The following is a 19,432-nucleotide window of genomic DNA, read 5'->3' on the forward strand; positions in this document are numbered from 1 at the left end:
ACACTATTTACAGAGTAGGCCAAGGATTCACAGTTTCTGTTACTATTCACGTTAGAGCCTACGTCACACAAATTACAGCCCAGTTCCTCTGAAGAGGTTTTATTTTTTATTGCAAGTGAGTCTAGTTGGGGTTTTTTATATATCTATATGAGAATTTTTATGAAGGACATGGTGTAACCGTGATCTGATTTCTACTGTAACCTAACAATAACCTGTTTATTTAAGGTGACTGATCTTTCAGGTGATGTAGTGGTGATGGTGATATTTAGTCAGTGAAAATTATGAAGTGTGAACTATTTCACTATACCACGAGATGGCGCCAGTAGTCCAGTAATGGCTGGCAATTTGCTCCCATGTTGGCGCAAACGCGCTCATTTGTATAGAAAAACAAACCCAGGGGACACGGAAGAATAGATGAGAAACAGCAGAAGAACCAAAAAGGATGAAAACAGATAGTTATAAAACAGACCACATGTTTTGTTTTTTGTTTTTTGTTTTTTGTTTTTTTTTTTGTTTGTTTTCATTTTCATTTTAAGTAATATTCTACAATTTGTTCTTTTGAAAAACCGGACTCCCACACGGAAACTATTGATCTACGATTAAATTTCACACATTGTGGTTAGAATTAGGAAATTCTACATTTGGGCTGTTTATGGGTTAAAATTCAATCAATATAATTACTGAAGTACCGTGCGTAAAGTTCAAACCTCTCTGCGAAATATGATTTGTGGATTTAATGTTTTGCTCGTGAAAATATGCCTTGGCCTACAGGTTGAAACGGGGTTAAAAAAATACACCTTTAAAAGCAGGTGTAAGATGTTGAAACAATTCTTGCGCGTCGTTTAAAAACGTGAATTCTTAACCCAATCGAATCAGTTTTAACCTAGAATATATTTTCACCTGCAAACTACCAAAACCGATCTTTCTGTCCCCTCGTTCATTGCTGTATCACTGGTGGTGTTAACATTCTTCCAGTCTGTCTAAGAGATGCGTTAAAAGTCAGTTGTAATGGTTGTTGATGTTACTCAGACTGTTGATGTTGTTGACACAGCTGATGTGGGACGGAGACACGGTGCCAAAGGGCCCCGGAGGCTGGAGGTTGTGGCTGTGATACAGAGCCGCCGGAGGTGAGCCAGGCCAGTAAGAGAAACCCGACGGCCCCACGCCGGGAGCCACGAGGTTCAGTTTGGAAATCCCGGAGAAGGGAATCGGGGAGAAGTTACCCTGAAACTTGTAGATGGCCTGCTCCGTAGTGGACGGCTGACACACCTGCGCCAAGCCGTGGAAATCAAACTTGTAGGCATATCTCTTGCCGTGGACTTTGGTCATGATGTTTTTGTCGTAGTAGTAGCGGAGCGCCCGGCTCAGCTTATCGTAGTTCATGTTGGGTTTGCTTTTGCGCTCCCCCCAGCGCCGGGCCACCTCGTCCGGGTCGATGAGCTTGAACTCGCCGTTGGTGCCCTCCCAGGCGATGCACGACATGTTGGTGCTGTCGGAGAGGAGCTCCAGCAGGAACTGCCAGAGCTGAATCTGCCCACTGCCTGAGATTTTAAAAAGACCATGGTCCAGCGTTAATATCAACGGATCGTTAAGTGCAAAGCTTAATAAGAAAAATAGATCCTATGTGTTCCATTATAATAATATCCAATATGTTAAGTTCGGTATCAGTGTTAGTCTGGGCAAAACATCTTGAGGGATTTAACATCTTCCCTGTTATCACTTTATCAAGTATTCTATTATCATTTATCACTTATTTATATTTTGGCGGCAAACAGCTACAGCTTTCTTGTTTGTTTGTTTGTTTTTGTTTGTTTTTTAGGTAAAGACTGAAAGGGAAGAAACATTTAGAGACAGATTTTTTTTTTTAAAACTGTGCAGTTTATGTTTTAAGCATAACTGTTTTCTCTCATTTATAAAAAATTGAATGCATCCTGAGCCATTTTTTTCCTGGATAGCCATTTTTATTTTATCCAGTTTGTAAACATCGTGGTATTTTTCAAATGATTCGTTCGTTATACCCATTTAAAATATAATGTAGGTGCTCTCATAGGTGTTAGTCTACACTGTTTTACAATTTAAACATACTTGTGATATTTTTCCGCTTAATTTACAATTTTTATTTTGAAAACGTCATAAACTGTTTCATTTTGCCCTCTGCACCTGGCTTTGAGAGGTGTTAATGCCCGTTTAACATCAGCTCTGTTAGCACTCTGTCACTGTGTAATTAAATCAGCATCACTGAGCTTTGGGCCAGCGACGGATGGACTCTGCTGGGCTTTGGGGGGTTTTAAATTATTATTATCTTAACGTACTTAATTAATTTTATTATTATTTACGCTTTCTTTGATCTATGATATTATTATTTTTGGTCTGTGGCCAGCAAACATAACGTGACTGCAAATTAAGACTAAGAATTGAGAAAGTAGGCTGTGGTTTTTATCGATTCGCTCCAGTTCCAGAGATATAACAGAAACACAAATGAAATGAACCTGCTATAATACTTAGGGTAGTTTTTTTTTTTTAGTATTCATATGGTAAACGTTACTTATTATTATTATTATTATTATTATTATTATTATTATTATTATTATTATTATTATTAATAATAATAATAATAATAATAATAATAATAATAACAATAAACGCTTTTCTATTTCATTCTTAATGTTTGCAGATACTGTGTTGGACTACTGGAAGGCTTATTTCATAGCAAAACAAGCTCATTATTAGAAAACAACTGTGAACTACACCGTGATAATGATGCATGATGTATTATCACAGACGAGTTCATTCTCTTACCTTTTTGTACTCCTGTATTTATTGGACCCCATGATGTTCCTTTGCTGTCTTTCAACAGATTTTCTGTTGGATCTGAAATCAAAACAGACACACTGTGATCATCATCATCATCAGCACCAGCAGCAGCAGCTGCCTATCTGCCCTGTTTATAAATTATTGCAAGATGTTTTCTGGATCATGTCCAGACTTGCTATCTATTTCATATCGTCTGCTCCAAAAATATAAGTAATAATTGATTTGCTGGAGCAAGAAAAAAAAAATCCAATTGTGTCCAGAATTTTCTGGAAATGACTGTCATGTCCTCTAATAAGCAACAATGTCAAGGAGCTCGTTGCATGAAATAAAATACACTTTAAAGATGGATTTCTTAAAGTCTGCTTTCAGAGAAATCCAATAAGAGAGAACAGCTGTTATAAAACGCTCTAAGTTGCTGTAAAATGGACCACCCCAGCGCGTACGATTCAAACCAAAATTAAATGTTAAACCTCACAAAATTTCAACAAAAGTTAAAACAGGTTAAAATCCTATTTGTATCGCGGTCCAGTCGCAGTCTAATGCATGAAAGCATGTCGTCTTCGCGGTCTCCTCTGCGAGAAGCCAGGAAACGCGTCCAGGAAAAAGGATTTCCGATTTCCGACAAAAGAGCAGACGGGCTTTCAGATTGAAAAGGCTGAACAATGCTCTGCCCTGGAGACGACGGAGCATCAAAGCCCCAGAACACCGGCACCCAGCAAAAAAAAAAAAATTAAAATAATAATAATATATATATGTATATATCATAACAGGCTTTTTCTATAACTCTTTACGGGACAAAATGACGAACCTGAGAGATACATGTTGAACATGAGGTTTCCTCCGCAGTCCTGTCTCATTGTGTTCACTTGTTCAGAAAGGGTTGGATTTCATTTCGTTGGTGGCGGAGGAAACGATTTTTATTAAACTTTATCTCATAACTGTGATCTGGAATAAATGCGGGTGGACAGATTGAAGTTTCCAGGCAACTGTCACTGGCCCCCATCTCTGAGACAATATTCAGACAGCAATTTCCCCTGGTGCATTGCTTTAATTAAAAGAGCAATTTACCTCTGTCAGCCCGCCTGGTGCCCACAATAAAAAAGAGGCCGATAGAAATTCGGCCCTTATCAATCCACCATCACAGTTTAATAAAGTTTCCACGTTAAGATCTGAGTTTCTATGGTGAATTGAAGTGTTTGACATGGAAACCAGTTCAGATCCTCCTCACTTTTCCGCCTCTTTACCTCTCGGCAAACAACAAAGACCTATTTCATGTTGGAAAAAGAACATTTACCTTGAAAAGCTCGCCTCAGTGCACATGGGAAAACAAGAACATTTCATCCCGAGCCTTCTGTTTGTGGGTTTAAGGTTATACAGCCTCAATCTGAGGGTAATGAGGTTGTAACTTTAAAACCATGCTTCTGGGTGCTCACTGACGTTATCATGTCCACTCATGTTTTCTTCTTCTTCTTCTGTTTTTTTAGCGTAGAGTCTATGGGGCTTTATGGCCCTCTCCTATAACGTGTGGTTTGACTGCAGATTCAGGCTGAACATAGTATTTGTCTCTTTCTACAGTGTGTTGTACAGCATGTAATCTACACACCATTTGTGATTAGTATTATTAAAACTAGTTATATTTTATTTTAAGCTGGACAGGAATTACACACAGTCATGTCACTGGCTGTCCGTCAGATTTTCCCATTCACACAGACAAATGCAACTTTTCAAACATTTTACTCAGGTGCAAATAATGTGGACAATATACATACAGGTCACTAGCTGATGATACACCACAACACTGATTAAATTAAAATATTTTTTTTTTTCTGAATGAATTAATTTTGCATTTGATTTCAACATCAGATTTCTAGCAGTATTCCATGTGACCAATCAGGCATTTTATCATGAAAACTGCCCTGAGTGTTGTGATTAGAGCAACAAATGTAAAGTAAAGAGGGAAATTTGTGTGGTTTATGAGCATGTCACAAACCATGGATGATAAAGGCTTGACAGTAGATACCTGGTGTCCTGGTGCTTGGTGTTTTAAGATGCGTACCTGTAGCCACAACGTCCCTGGTTTGATTCCGGGACATTTGTTGTACCTTGCACCTCTGTCTCCCCCCATGTTTATTTGTCCATGTGTCCTTTTAAAGAGAGCTAAGATCTTTTTTTTTTTTTTTTTTAAAAAGGCCAATAATGTAATTTTTAGAAGACCTACAAAGAGCATAAACATCCAAACAATGACATATGTGTGTCCCTGCAGTAATATGGTGTTGTTTGGCATCTTGATATTAGGAGAAGTAGAGTAATCAGTGCTACTGCAGGCCCACCATACAGGAAAAAAAAAAACAAACAGTTTATGCAGCCCTGCTCTATGAAATCTAAACACAATTTACTTTCAAATCTTTCCTTTAGAAAAGGTGGAAAAACTAACAAACACTAAATCAAATCTTTTTGAACCAGAAATGTGAGCGTCATGAAATTGAACATTACCTAACAGAAAATCTTCAAACTTTGACTCTACCCTTACATTCATATCATATTTTCCATGTCCAGCCCTCTGTGTTGACTGAATTGAAAGTGAATGGTCTGCTAATTATTCATCAACTTTTTAGGTGTTTACTCTGTAATGTGTCACCTGACTGAGCTCAAACATGTACAAATGCACACACACTGTAGAAAAAATGCAGTTTAGGTAACTGAGTATAGGGCTATTTATTTTTATATGTCAGGTTATAGTATTTATTTAACCACATAGTCAGTTATAGCATGCAAGTTTGTACATGTAATTCCCATTTCACATGATCAATCTTTGTAAAAGAAGATTGTATCAAACTATTTAGGCAATCTGATTGGATTTCACATTCCTCACATGGCAGGAGTTCCTCAGGGCTGGACTTGTAGGTGTGTCTCTGGCGTTCCAGACTTGCTTTAGCTGCCTGTGTCCAAGTACAAGTCGCAGGCAACTTAAAACAAGCCTCGAAAACTAGACTGTATCCATTGATGGAGTGGTAGATATGCAGTGCAGATGTATATACGGGTAGCATCCAGTCAGTTATCAACAAAAAGAGAAAAAGAAACATGTTTTTTCAGAAAAGCACTGATTTGTTTAATTTCCATTTTTAAAAAATTGTTATCATTTCAACTTACTTATCTGGGCTATAGCTTAGAATTTAGATTTAAAAAAAGAATTTAATCAGCACCTAATGGCAACTTTTGACACTTCAAAGCATGTCAGACTTAGAGACGGTGTTATTCAGGTGTTTTGTCTAGTTATTAACTAATTAGTAAATTTAAGCCCTACTGTAGCCTCTATAGGCATTTTGTGACTTGAGAGATGTAAACGAACTGTATCATTTCATATTTCAAACACATTTCTAATATCTACTGTAATTCATATCAGTAAACAGATCAGACAGATCTGCAAACAGATCCTGACAACCTTATTTGAAAAAAAAAAAAAAAAAAGCTGGTATCACAAATCATTCCAAAGCTCCTCTGTAAAATATTGAACCTACCTTGCTGCTCTGAACCTTGAAGCCAAAGTACCCCGGCGTGTAACTTACTGCACCACTCACGAGTCACTCCTCTACAAGCCAGAGTGCAGCCTCTTTAATCACTCTGCAGAGGAATGTATATTTGAGAAAGGTGTGTGTGCATAGTTACACATTTATTAAAAGATCCTGGTTTTTTGGGTGTGGGACTGTGAGGCAGTGCAGGCTTGTGGGTGTGTAACACGGAATCCCACGTCCTGGACCAACAGGAGGAGTGTGGGTTGAGGTAAACACACTCCAGGATCCCGGCGTGCGACTGTAAGATAAACATGATGTTATCACATTAGAATAAACAAACAAATGCTAAGTTACAACTTTCCTCTTACAAAGTACAGTTGCTATGTGCAAGGTTATGGCGGTGAATCAATCATCAAAATAAATGGACCATGTTTTAATTTTTTTGATTCAAGTTTGGGACTTTTAGAGGTTATGTCAGAAGTTACATAAATCCCTTCAGTCATTTCTGGCATATACACTGTTCAGAATGTTGAGGGCCTCTTTCTGATGGTGGGTAGTTGCAGCTTAAAACTCCTCACCTGTCTATTCTGCTAAGATATGATAGGGGAAACATGGGTTAAACTATTCAAAGTACTGCCCAAGAGTAGTGATAATATATACCTAGACTCTATCACCGGGTCACTAACCAATCAAAATCAAATTTGGTGAGTTTTCTTCTTTTTAATAAAGTGAAGGTTAAAGTGTTTGTTTATGGGTTTAAAGAAATCTTACATTACATTTTATATTCAATAAAAAACATTTTAAAACCTGTTGAATTACCTACAAAATTGTCACAAAGATGAAAAGAGATTTGATTTTAATGGCCAAAGGAAAGTTGGTGTCTTAAAGATATTTTTCACAGGCCACTAACAAAAGAAAGCAATAACATAGTAGTACAGTATATTCTGTACTGTTGTGTTGCACACTTTTTGGTTCAGGACCTTGGACAGTGCATTAATCCCCACTTTTCATCCATAACTACAAAGAGTGCATGGAAGCCATTTTGTCTCTCAGAGGACCTCTGCTGGCCTCTTTTAATCTGCTCATAGAACAGTGAAATAGTTTAAATTCATTTGGCTGCATGTGTGCTGACACCATGGCGCAGCTGGAGTCAGCCCTTTGAGGTATTTACAGTGAAACTATTCTCCCTCTGTGCCCAGCTACACAGAACTTTTGCTACATCTAAAAGAAAAAGCAAGAAAGAGCAAGAGAACTTCACTTTGAATGAATTCTGTTTTTATGAGATGATTCATAGATTTATATGTTGCTTTTCATACAGCTTTAAATTTAATGGCAAATTTTGGCAAATTGTGCCTGAAACAAATATCGAAGAACAAATAATAGAAACAAATGTAATCTCGTGCTCTTGTTTATTGGAAATGAGAATACAGTCTGACAAGAACAATATTACACATCCTAAAGCCAAACAGAATCATCAAACCTTTCCATGCATGTTCACTAAAGGGCTAAATATATCCTTCAAATAAATACAAAGCAAAACCTATCTCTGATAACAGGCTGGTTAGTAGGGCTAAAGGAGAATATGGGCTCTGATTCTGCAGTGCTTGTGCACCTGCATAACTTACCGTCATAACCTTAAGGTACAAACTGATTGACAGTTCAATATAGCCAATGATTGCAGTCCGTTTCTATGAGCTTTTGATTTTTATTTATCTAACTGGGTTAAATATCTTATTTATTTAAAAAAGAAAAAAAAGAAAAGAAAAGAAAAAAGAAAAAAAAAGGAATGCCGACAGACAGTCTCCAGTTTTGAAGAAAAGCCTTTATTTCCTATTTCAAGAACATGCTTAAGCATGGTAGTAGAAGTAGGTACTTAGATATCCATACATGCAGAGCCACAGAGTGATAGAAAGAGTTTGTCCATCTACTGTTCTGTGACAGCGGTCTGTCCAGGGTTCAAGTTGAGGAAGGGGTTCGGGGAGAGTTTTTTTTTTTTTCAGGTGGGGTCGGGCAGGCAGAGTGAAGGCTTAGTGCTGGATCCTACGAATGGACTGCACCTGGTTGGTGTGAGCCTGGGTGCTGTACTCATTGTAGTTTCTGTACTCGCCTTGGTGTCTGTCTCTCTCCAGGATGTACTGGTAGCCACGGTAACCAGGGAACTGGTAGGCCACCCAGCTGCAGAGAGAGAGAGAGATAGAGAGATAGAGAGAGACAGGGTGTGAGCCAAGGCCGCGGCCATTGCAACAGTCATGTAATTGACTTAAAATGATTTCAGTAAATTCAGTGAAACCACAAGTCTGTTCACAAGTATAGGAAGAAGACAGTTTCAGTGTTCTGGTGAAGGTTTAGTTGTCCAAAAAGACTTTTTAAATATACTGTTTTATATGTATTTTTTTTAATATCCTCTCCTCCTTATACCCAGTCAGGATTGACTGGTCTGCTTCATCGTGTTTGTTTGCCTCTAGTTTACTGCCTCAAACTATATGTTGTAGCAAAATGTTTGAAATGACTAAAATGATTTTTTTGTTTTGACAAAAATGATGCTGAGTGGAGACTAAACTGAAGGTTGTAAAGGGAGTAAATAGAACACCAGAAACAGGAAGAGAAAGAGACCAATAAACAAGGAGGAAGATGTATGACTTACGCTCCCGAGTTGACTTTGATAGAGGGCACCTCCTTGCTGCACCAGCCCATGGCCTGTAGGGAGGGGTAGTCATCGCACATCTCAAACTTACGGCCCTGGAAGTCCTCACACTCGTACAGGGTCACCTTGCTGTCACTGTGGTTCTGCAGAGAAAGAGGCAGAGACATAGCAAAGGTGTGATGGTGTGGCTACAGTCAGACAAGGTGCTGGTGTTTTAACCGAAATCAATATTTAGATTTAATTAAATAGAGATTTTGGATGACGAGGGACTTGTACTTTAAATGTCAATATACCTTAATATGCCTTTATACTGAAGACACATTAATGTTTTGGTTCAGATAGTGTGGCTGGTTTCATGTGAAGGAGGGTGGGGCAGGGAAGTAAGCCCTTACTTTGCGGCAGTTGACAGAGACTGACTGGTCAAAAGCAAAGGATTAACAGGAGGATGAGGGAACTTACAGCGCACTTGATGGGTCTGAAGGAAAGCATGTGCTCGGTTCTGTAGCTGCTGTTTCCACTCCAGGCCTCGTAGCGAGGGTAGTCTCCCTTCTCCAGGATAAACTGCTGTCCCTGGAACTCTGGGTACTCATAACCCACCCAACTGGAGGATAGAGACGAGGATAGAAATGTTGAGGTTAAGTGTGCCAAGATTAAGTAAAATAATTAAGAAAAGAAAGAAATTTAAACCAAAGCAAGAGAAACTCTGAAGATACAGACACATATACTCATAATGAACCATTATATGAAAACTAGTTTTAGTTGGAAACTGTCATTTTCATTAAACAATAGAGCCCAACGCCCACAGAATGGCCTCAAGTGAAAACAGCATGCAGCTTCTTTTGTCACTGGGAGCACAAAGCAAACATTAGATACTGCTGCTCCTGCTTCCACTGCTGCTGCTGCTGCTGTTGCTGCTGCACCCACGGCTTTTTATCTGATCGCCAGTCAGTCAGACACTGGCTCACAGCCAGCAGCTGCTCACAGCCAGCTCGTATCACAACAGGGTCACACATGGATGCATGCACATACACATGCCAACGATACATGCCAACCAGCAATGTAATAATACTGCATGCTGCAAATTTACTGTTTGTGCTGTTTTGTTTTTTCTACTTCCTTTTACTCAAGCAGATAAATTAAGGATTGAAAAATATGTAAATGATGTGATTTTATTAGATGTTGCTGCATGGCTCTTAGTTATCCACTGATCATCATCCACAGAGAGGACAAAAAAAAAAAAAAAAAAAATCCTGAAGAGCTCAAGGTCAAGAGAGAGAAAAATGCAGCCCTAGATAGAGAGAGACAAGGCCAGAAAAAAAAGCAGCAGGAGATCCAGAAGAACACCACCAATGTCAACTTACGGTCCATTCTCAACCTTGATGGAGCGGATCTTGTTGAAGCCCCTCTCCATGATGTTCTGGCACTCCAGCATGAACTCACAGCGCTTTCCCTGGAAGTTCTCCTCCTCCCAGACTGTGATCTTGAACTGGCCCATCTGCTCCATCTGTTGAGTGTTCATGGCTGCTGCTTCTCCCTTGGGGGTTACTCTCTGAAGAATGTTAAATGGATGGAAAATCAGAATAACAATAAGTCCTGCATGTCTGGAGATACAAACATCCTGAGTGCTGTCATTTGTAGAGTCATTTTGTGTTTTAGCTTCGCTTGAAGAAAAAGTAGTTGTTAATAGGATAAAAGAAAATGTGCTGCGTTAATGCATTTCTGTTACGTGTATATTATTGTGCCTTTGCTCTGGAAAGAAATTTCCGTTGGGGTCTCTCTCTGAAGGTGTCACTGGAAGTGAAAAATTCCACTCATTCATCATTTTTCCATTCCTCCACAGTGCAGATTTGTCTCTGTTTCAGGCGAGGAGATTCTATCAAGAACAACCTGCCCATAAATTGTACCCTGAAACTGAACTGAAGCAAACATCACAACAGCAAGCCACATATCTGTAGGTGGTAGCTTAAAAGCATAATGCTTTCTCCAGTAAATTCTGCAGTCACTTACTGCGAGAATTAAAAAAAAACGTTTGTTTGATGTTTACAGGCCAAACACAAGCCGACCAATGAGGCATCATCTTGCCAGCTTTCCCTGTAAAAGTGGCTGCTGAGGTACAAACAAAAGTATGAAGCCAAAGTATGAAGTAGCTTCTATGTTTTTTTACTCTTAGCAAATCAAGCTTCATTTGAAGTGCATCCATAGCTGCCTATCTATCAAATACACAGTTTTGAGTAGCATCTTGGTGGCTGTCGGGCTCCACCCCAGTACACTGAGCTGTCCCCTGATTGCAGTTTCTGTCTGAGGCAGTGTGTTGATATACTTACAGACGGTACTGAGGTGGGACAGATCCAGTATAATCAATGTCGGGGAAGAGACCCTCGCCTGCGTTTTTATAGGGCCAGGCCCCCTGGACCTACGCCACTCCATTTGCCCATCAGCCTTGCACACTCAGCAGCTGAACGGGCCTGCTGAAAGGGGAGCATTAGCCTCGCGCTTTGTGGAGGCTCCAGAGCACCATTGTCCTCAGAGCCCCAAACTGACTTAGTCATCAATATGGCAGCCATGCTCGGTGGCAACCTGACCCAGGACTATACAATAGTAACGCACTGACACAACAGTTTGATTGGTGTGGCAGGATAATAGACACATTCTGGGAGCTGATCCCCTCTCTCTCCCTCTCTCTCTCTCTGCTGTAGGTAAACTGGATCCTAAACTGGAGGTGGGAAAAGGGCCCAAGGCATCCCACACAGTGAGTATTAGGACATGTGGCCATTTCATCTAGAGGGCATCCTTATATCCTTCTTTTCCAATGGTTGATCTGGAAAGAGTCAGGAGGATGAAGCGTTATAGTAAAAAGATACAGTGATAGTAGTGCTTTCTGAGTGGGAACAATTGGGAAACCTGGCTCCTACTCCTTTGTGTCTCCACATCTCTGGCTTTCACACACATGGTTATAGAAAGGAGGAGCATCATCCCACAAATAAATGTTTTGTACACAATGTCGTAGGACTCATTTAGGTGGGAGTATTTTACAGTACATGCTCCAGAGAAAGGCACTGATGTGCTCTGTAGTTTTGTAATAAAGTCAAATATTTCCTTGTAAGAAAGAGGAAATAATAGGCTCTCAATAATTATAATCATGATATTTAAATATGAGGACCGAGTGGAAGAAAACATGTAGTCTCTTGGAGTAGTTTCCTCAGCTTCTTCAGCTTAATACTAATTTTTTAATGTCTAGTGCGATTTTCTTAACATTTAAATCATAGGTCCACTATTTCTAAATTAATGTATTTACAAATACATCAGTTCTACATTTGATTATTGACTTGCTTTTCTTGGGGTTTTTTTGTTTTTGTTTTTTTTAGCAAACAATGCCTGAGCAAGAGCAAACTGACATGATTTATATCATGAATGAAACTCCTCTCACAGACATTTATGATGTTTGTTTTTGTGTGCTTATTCACTTCCTTTTATTAATGTTTTGTTTGTTTTCTTTGTATGAAGACAAACACCTGCTAATACAAATGCTGATGCATGTTTTATTTTCTAAAATAAAAATATATGTAGTTCCATTCAGGAGACAGAAAAATATACTCATACATATGTTGTTAAGTGAGCACTGATAAAATACTGTATCTCCACAGCTAACTGAACTGACCTGTCTGGTCTTTCTCTTATTTTGTCTCACACATTTTGTGATTCTTCAATTTCCTTCATCATTGGTGACATCTAGTGGTGAACATATTTATTACACTGGCAGAGGCTTGCAAAAAGGGTCTGCTCTATTTATCATGTTAACATATAAGTGATTTGACATTAAGTCATCAACCTGTTACTTTGACTTGCAGCACAGCAAAGATGAAGATAACATTTGGATGGAAGTGTCTAATGGCAGAAATATCCATGACTGTGATAAACGTTAGAGAGAAATTATATTTAGGTAATGTAGGCTTATTTGGTTCTGACTGTATGTATGTATGTGGTGTGAGAGTGTGTGTATGTGTGTGCATGTTGGTGGGTTCCACCTGCGGGCATGTGTGGAGCTGTTTACTTGTATGAACAGCTTTCTCATTGTCTTTTGTTAACCCATTCATTGTCCTTCTCTTTACATATGTGTGTGTGTTACCCTGCTGGCCCCCTGAGCAGGTGATGGGCAGGTGAAACAAGAGGCTTATATAGACACAGATGTTGTGGGTGTGTGTATTTGTGTGTGTACATGCTTCACGCATGTATACATACAATATGTACAAAGGTGTGTGTGTATGTGTGTGTCTTTGTGGGTGGTTGTTCATTTTTATTCAGCATGTCTGATAATAAGCTGTAGATCTTTACCCTCATGTACACACACACACACACACACCTACACACACACACACACACACATTCTGCACAACTTATTTCCCTGTTAAATACAGCCAGGGGGGATTTGCATGTGTCAGGGATAGTGTAGTCCAGTACAAAGCTGGTCCAGTTCTACTTTGAATCCTTATCTGGCTTTATAAAAAAAATCCATTCATTTCTTCTCGCTGGTCACCTGACACCTCTGCTTGTTTTCTGTCTTCAAATACAGTACATATGGCCATCAAGTCCTGCTCTTAACATTAAGCACTAGAGGCAACAGCAATGTAACCTTCTTCTTCGTCTCTAATATTAGTCAGTCAGTAGTCATTAGTTTGTCACAGTTAGAAACCAACTGTTGCTGTGATACCTGTGACTGATAATTCAATAATGGTGGACTATAATTACTATCACTTTACTGTCTTCACATGGGCAACTTGATACACCACCTGGGTGTATCAAGGAAAGTGTAAAACTCAGATGCTGGTGAAAGATAGACGTGTAAATATCGTAAAATAACTGTCTGTGTGTGTGTGTGTGTGGAGTATCAGCTAACATGAGGATAGAGTTTGTAAAACACACTAAACAAAGCTAGTACATGATCAGGAGTTAGAGGAAAGGAAAGTTTTGTCTTCATCTTTTATTGTTGACTTTCAAGTCATGATCCACCTTTTTTACCTTTTCCTGCTCCCAGATTAGTTTATGTTTATGTTCAGGTCAGTAGTTTGCAGTTTTAAGTTATTATTATCGTTATCATTATAATTTCCATCTCTCAAGCTTTTCCATTTTGTTCCAACATTCAATAATTTTTGTTAGTTGAGGCTCACACACTTTCCACTTTTTTATTGTTTACTCCTATTAAAGTCTAATATATAATAATTTAATATAATCATAATGAGATGCAGTGTGCCTGTTCCTTCATACACTAACATCCATATTTTTAAAAACCTATGTACTGGCACACACACAGTCACATATGAAGTCTTTAATTTTTCAGATGTGTTGTGCTGGGATATTACTGAGAGCATTAATTATACACTGCTGCCCATAAAGTTGGAATAAAATATATTTTACCTCTTCTCATGAAATGATTGTGACAATGTGATTTTTTTCTTGATAGATAAAGTGCATATTTTCTCAAAACTTTATTGATCAATCTCTTACAATGTGATTACTATGTGTATCAATAGGAATAAAAAGAGCAATGTGTCAGAAAACAAAATTATTCCAACATTATGGGCAACAGTGTATAAAGGAGTTTATTTAAAATGCAGAAAAAAGACAAAAATAACCCTTATTATTTATTATGCAACTAAAGGATGAAGAAAGATAAACGATGTGAGGAAGTTATATATTAATAGTTTATACTTGAATGTAAAGTTTATACTTGTATAATAGTTTATACATGAATTGGCTGCAGTGCAGGAAGTGTGTTAACACTCCTGAGAGAGATCTTGTTTTCTGGGTCAGTGTGAGTCTGAACTATTTGAATAGTCAGTGAATGCACCTACACACACACACATTTGCAAGCAAGCAAGCAAGCACACACACACACACCACTGACTGTTTGTGTATGTGCATGCTAACATACATACACATACACTGACGCACAGATTGTACTGAATAAATGCCCTCCTTCAGGTGGAAGGTTTCCACGGTGACTAATCCAGGTAAGGATGATGCGAGCGGGACATCTGCTCTTCCACCTCCATTTGCCCCCACTGACACACAAGCAGCTGGATTTACCTTCAGAAAACAAAGAGAGAGAGAAAAAAATGTAGATTATGATATTTTCTGTTCTAATACACTGCATTGTGATGACAGACAAACACGCACACACTGCAGTTGGCAGGGAATCTTCTAAATAGCAAGGTATTAACCAAAAGGCAGAGATCTTATATGTTATCATCACCTTCATCCAGTAACATTCACTCCACCATCAGACAGTCAGAGAGCGGAGGGAAAGAGTGGCTAACCAGGGGTGGGAGCAGGCCTCGGGCATTTGCATGACTCTTCATTATCAGTAACTGTCAGAGGAAACAGCACACAGCCTTCAGGCAGCATAGACACAGACACACACACCCTCTGGGAAACACTTGCTCCACCATTTACCAGCAAACAGCCTGACAGGCACCACAAATGTAATCATATCTCTGCTGTACAGATACAAACAGTGGTCATAATGATGCTGATGTCGTGTGGCCCTGGGTCATGGGTCACAGTACTCTTGAAACAGGTGAAGGCAATCGTTGGGATTTCCTGGTGGTCAAGTCAACTTGATTTTATTTATATAGCACACAATCATTGATTTGTATTAGAAGGCTTTTTGTTTAATACATTGGTGTCTTGGACACACAACATCACCTGTCTAGCAACAGAGGAAGGATATAGCAGTAGAATTCTATGGTGAAACAGAATGACCATATTGAGTAAATACAATATATATACATAAAGAGTTTCAGTGTGCTGGTGCATGTTATGTGCTAAAAATGTTATGTTATGTGCTTGCTCTGTTCATATCAAGCTGATCAGTACTTCAAACAGGCAAAAAATGCCTTGTGTTTGCAATGGGGAGTCAGTTTCCAGGCAAGTTAATATAAAACTCGTTTAAACAAATGAGGTATATTTTAGATACTGTTATGTGTGTTTAGTTTGCAAGTTTCATGGATTCAGCCTGTTTTTGTCCCATCCAGTTGTCTGCCCTTTAGTTTGTTATTAGATAATGAGAGTAACAACGCATTAAAATGCTTAGTTTCTGCAGTGAACGACTAAACCTGTCATTTAAATGAAAAGGACTGAATGAGGTGGTTGAGCCTCCACACCGAATCCTAAACAAATTACTTGTGAGCTAATCCTGCTCCTGGAGCTCGTAGGAAGGGTGTAGCTGCAGCAGGACCAGTTGGGACAGTCAGTTTAAATCGGCAAGGTAACCAGGATACTGAGGAGTGTGAGTTTCCCTTCGTATGGCTTTAAACAAATATTGACTAGAGCTTCGAGCAGAGGCAAATAGGCTCTCAGGTAGAAAAAAAAGGCATGTAGGACTGGCTTTGTCAATAAGTCTCTTGTAAGGTGATGATACCTACATAAGATGTTTTTTGGGGGGGTTTTTTGACATCATGACAGGTAGTGTGAAGAGAATAATCTGCACACAGGGTCATAAGTAAAGAAAGATATGCACAGCTTGAGCATCAGTCATCTCACTGTACTAAGGTAGACTGTGTGGACCACATATTCATTACTGAAGTTTTCATCAGGGTGACAAAGCGATCCAAATGCCACAGAGCCACTCAAAATTACTTCTAATTGTAAAACATAATGAGTTTGACTTTCAGTCAAAATCAACGTAAAATCAGTCGTTTTCAACCACAGAATATTGAGCACTGTCATGTCACCCATCATGTCACTGTCATGTTTTATTCTTGTGTCACTGCTGGTTTATACGTAGATCAAATATGAGGCAACATTTCAACTTTCAAGGACTTTAAAGGGAGGGAGTTTGAACCTATGGTGAAGATTTCTTTCTTTTTCATTGAAATTGATTGAACAGAGAAAGTAATACTGTTAAAATGTGTGATGAATTTACCTTGTTTTGGCACTTTGATTGTTAGGGTGGAGCGTGCCATGTTTCCACCATTTTACGGGTATAGCTTCAACTTTTTGGTTAAAGTAAAATGATTTAGTTGAAAATTAGAAATTCAGACAGGTATTTTTTTTTAGTAAGGTGGAATAGTATTCTTGCACTGTGATGATCAATTTATTGTTAAAACATTCAAACACACTTACTTTTCAAAGAGCTGAAAAAAAAACACTGAACAATTAAACTCTAAAACGCTATGTAATCTTTAACATAAGAAGATAAAAATAATGAATGGTAAAAGTGCGATGGCTGAATACTACATGATAGCACCCAAATGACAGATGGCCCATATCAGATGTCTGCTGTGTGTGTGTGTGGTTAATGTTTAGTTAATGATTAACATAACCTCCCATTAAGCCCATCTCTCTGCTCCCTGCAGCTTCAGTCCATGACGTAGGAGATGGGCAGTAATGAATAGGCCCCCAGTGGAAAATACATGCTGTCATCATGAATGTGCCAACGGCAAAATGATTATCAAAAAAAGCTCCACGGGGAGATACAGAGATTATCATCCCCGCCATTGTAAATGTCAGCCTTTTCAGTACATACGAAGTGATATCATCCAGGGGCAATTCAAATAGGCGCATAAAGATGATTACAACCACTGACTAAAAACTAGGCAGTGACAGACCATCACTTGGACACTTTCCAATGTCAGTTACAGGTTTATCAGTAGTGATAGTATCACTACTGACCTGAACGGACATTTGTGTATGTTTAAACCCAACAAGTTTTACATGGACATTTGTATGGATGTGAGTCTGGTATTCATAGTTTTATATTTACATATTTTACCTTTTCAGTAAAAACAATATATTTCAGGTTGGATTTAAGCTGGAACTTCCTGCCCTTGATAACATCACTGATTCAGTTGAATTAACCTTCTGTAACTCTCTCTGCTTGACTTACTTTGATCAACACACACATTTAACAAGAGTCTGCTCTAATGTGTCAAGAAATTACTTCTCCATGAAGTTTTGAATTTTTCAGTTTACCTTTGGCTAAATGACTGAGACTCCACAAGTCAGGCAACATGTTGGTCCAAGGCTGCCATTGCTTTCTATAGAGCCTTGTCTGTTGCCACCTGTATGCAAATAAGGTAACCTATTCAGTGAAATATTTTCATGCACCTGGTGCTTCAGTTGCTGAATCTATGTTGCTGGATGGAGTCCTCTTAGATAGAGCAATGGTCCTGACTTCACTGCTCATTTCAGGAGATTTTGGTTAATCTTTGATTTTTTTTTTTAATTACAGGAATTTGTCTCACGTGCTGATGGCATCAACATCTGGCCTTACCTATCTGGTGCACTTGATTAAAAGACACTGAAAACTAGAGGGCAAAAAGCCCTTCAAAACAAATTTCCATCATTTGTTTGAATTAAGGATTGGCAGTGCTAACAAGAGTGATCTTCTTCCGTACCAAAAAAACAAACAAACAAACAAACTTTGTGTCTTTTCCAGTTGCCAACCCGTACCTGCATAACGCGAGCCGAACGAACAAAACTTCATCTTCAGGTATTGTACGTGAGGCTCAACGTGAAGCAAATACGGACATGAAAAAGTCACAAAAACGGTGGCCATCGTCACTCCAGAGAAAGACGCGCTGAGCGCGGAACAGCTGGCTTCTCCGCTGTCAGGCGACCTTTTGAGGGAAGATTTGGAAAAGTTAGAACACCAAGCAAAAGTAAAACCTTGTAAGAACGGGTACTCTAAATGAAATTTAAAAGAAAAATCGGTGAAAAGCCTTTAGCCTACCTTCAGAAGAAGCAAAGAAATAAAGGTCAACATGCGCAACCTTCACCAGGTTTGGCTCACCTTTTGCGCGCACTGAATGTGTGCTGTTTGTGACAGGTATACACCTTTTATACCCATTACCTCTCTCTCTCTCTCTCTCTCTCTCTCTCTCTCTCTCTCTCTCTCTCTCTCTCTCCACCCCTCCTAGATGAAAACGGGAGAGAGGATCCTCAGGGTGCGCACAGACACCTGTCGCACGGTGAGTTGCTCTGATCCAATATTGACTTAAAGGGGGAAGGGTACGTGTGTGTTGGGAAGGCGGTCTGTCTCCCTCCCTCCCTCTCTCTCTCTCTCTCTCTCTCTCTCACACACACACACACACAGTTTGAATTATTCTTACAAACCCCTTACCTCCATCCAAAGCGTCCTCCCTCCCTCCCACCCCGTCTGTGCCAGGCAACGTAAATGACCTTTGTGCCTGTAAAAAGGCTCATTGTAACGTAGCTACCAGTCGATTTGCTCACTTTGTCCTATTCAGCGCCTGCTCATGCATCATTTCCATATCATATACCTTGCAAATGACTTTCTGCTGCTGCTGGGTGGCTCCCCTGCCCAGGCAACTTTGGGGGGAAAAAAACTAGATGTGGAATCTCCCTCGATGTTTTGGATGGAAAATGTTTGGGGTTCAAATTGGATCTGTTGCTGAAGGGAAAATCCACACTGAGACACGCGAAGAAACATTGATATAGTGTA

General features: G+C 39.2%; 2 protein-coding genes and 1 long non-coding RNA gene across 3 annotated transcripts; all 3 read right to left on the reverse strand.

The window, feature by feature from the left end:
- Window positions 1–435: 435 nt before the first annotated feature.
- fev (FEV transcription factor, ETS family member) lies at window positions 436–3,376 on the reverse strand. Its single transcript, XM_041057411.1, has 2 exons — window positions 2,800–3,376; window positions 436–1,541 (listed from the first exon to the last, which is right to left on the reverse strand). Exon 2 carries the CDS (start codon window positions 1,480–1,482, stop codon window positions 1,000–1,002), a length of 483 nt encoding a protein of 160 aa, XP_040913345.1. The 5' UTR covers window positions 1,483–1,541; window positions 2,800–3,376; the 3' UTR covers window positions 436–999.
- A 4,850-nt stretch (window positions 3,377–8,226) lies between these two features.
- Window positions 8,227–10,504, reverse strand: cryba2b (crystallin, beta A2b). Its single transcript, XM_041057206.1, has 4 exons — window positions 10,332–10,504; window positions 9,430–9,571; window positions 8,971–9,113; window positions 8,227–8,501 (listed from the first exon to the last, which is right to left on the reverse strand). Exons 1-4 carry the CDS (start codon window positions 10,487–10,489, stop codon window positions 8,354–8,356), a joined length of 591 nt encoding a protein of 196 aa, XP_040913140.1. The 5' UTR covers window positions 10,490–10,504; the 3' UTR covers window positions 8,227–8,353.
- Window positions 10,505–14,736: 4,232 nt separating this feature from the next.
- On the reverse strand, window positions 14,737–18,768 carry LOC121194357. The gene is made up of 3 exons (XR_005895373.1): window positions 18,701–18,768; window positions 18,421–18,587; window positions 14,737–15,054 (listed from the first exon to the last, which is right to left on the reverse strand). It is a non-coding gene; the product is annotated as an uncharacterized LOC121194357 (long non-coding RNA).
- Between the last annotated feature and the right edge of the window lie 664 nt (window positions 18,769–19,432).

Source organism: Toxotes jaculatrix, chromosome 15 (genome assembly GCF_017976425.1).
Source record: "Toxotes jaculatrix isolate fToxJac2 chromosome 15, fToxJac2.pri, whole genome shotgun sequence".
Lineage (NCBI taxonomy): Eukaryota > Metazoa > Chordata > Actinopteri > Toxotidae > Toxotes > Toxotes jaculatrix.

Coding starts and splice junctions, on each gene's coding strand:
- cryba2b (XM_041057206.1), bottom strand. CDS start 10,489: ATGAACACTCAACAGATGGAGCAGATGGGCCAGTTCAAGATCACAGTC. Junction 9,114..9,429: donor TCAGACCCATCAAGTGCGCT/GTAAGTTCCCTC, acceptor CTTTCTCTGCAG/AACCACAGTGACAGCAAGGT. Junction 8,502..8,970: donor ATCAAAGTCAACTCGGGAGC/GTAAGTCATACA, acceptor CTCTCTCTGCAG/CTGGGTGGCCTACCAGTTCC.
- fev (XM_041057411.1), bottom strand. CDS start 1,482: ATGTCGTGCATCGCCTGGGAGGGCACCAACGGCGAGTTCAAGCTCATC.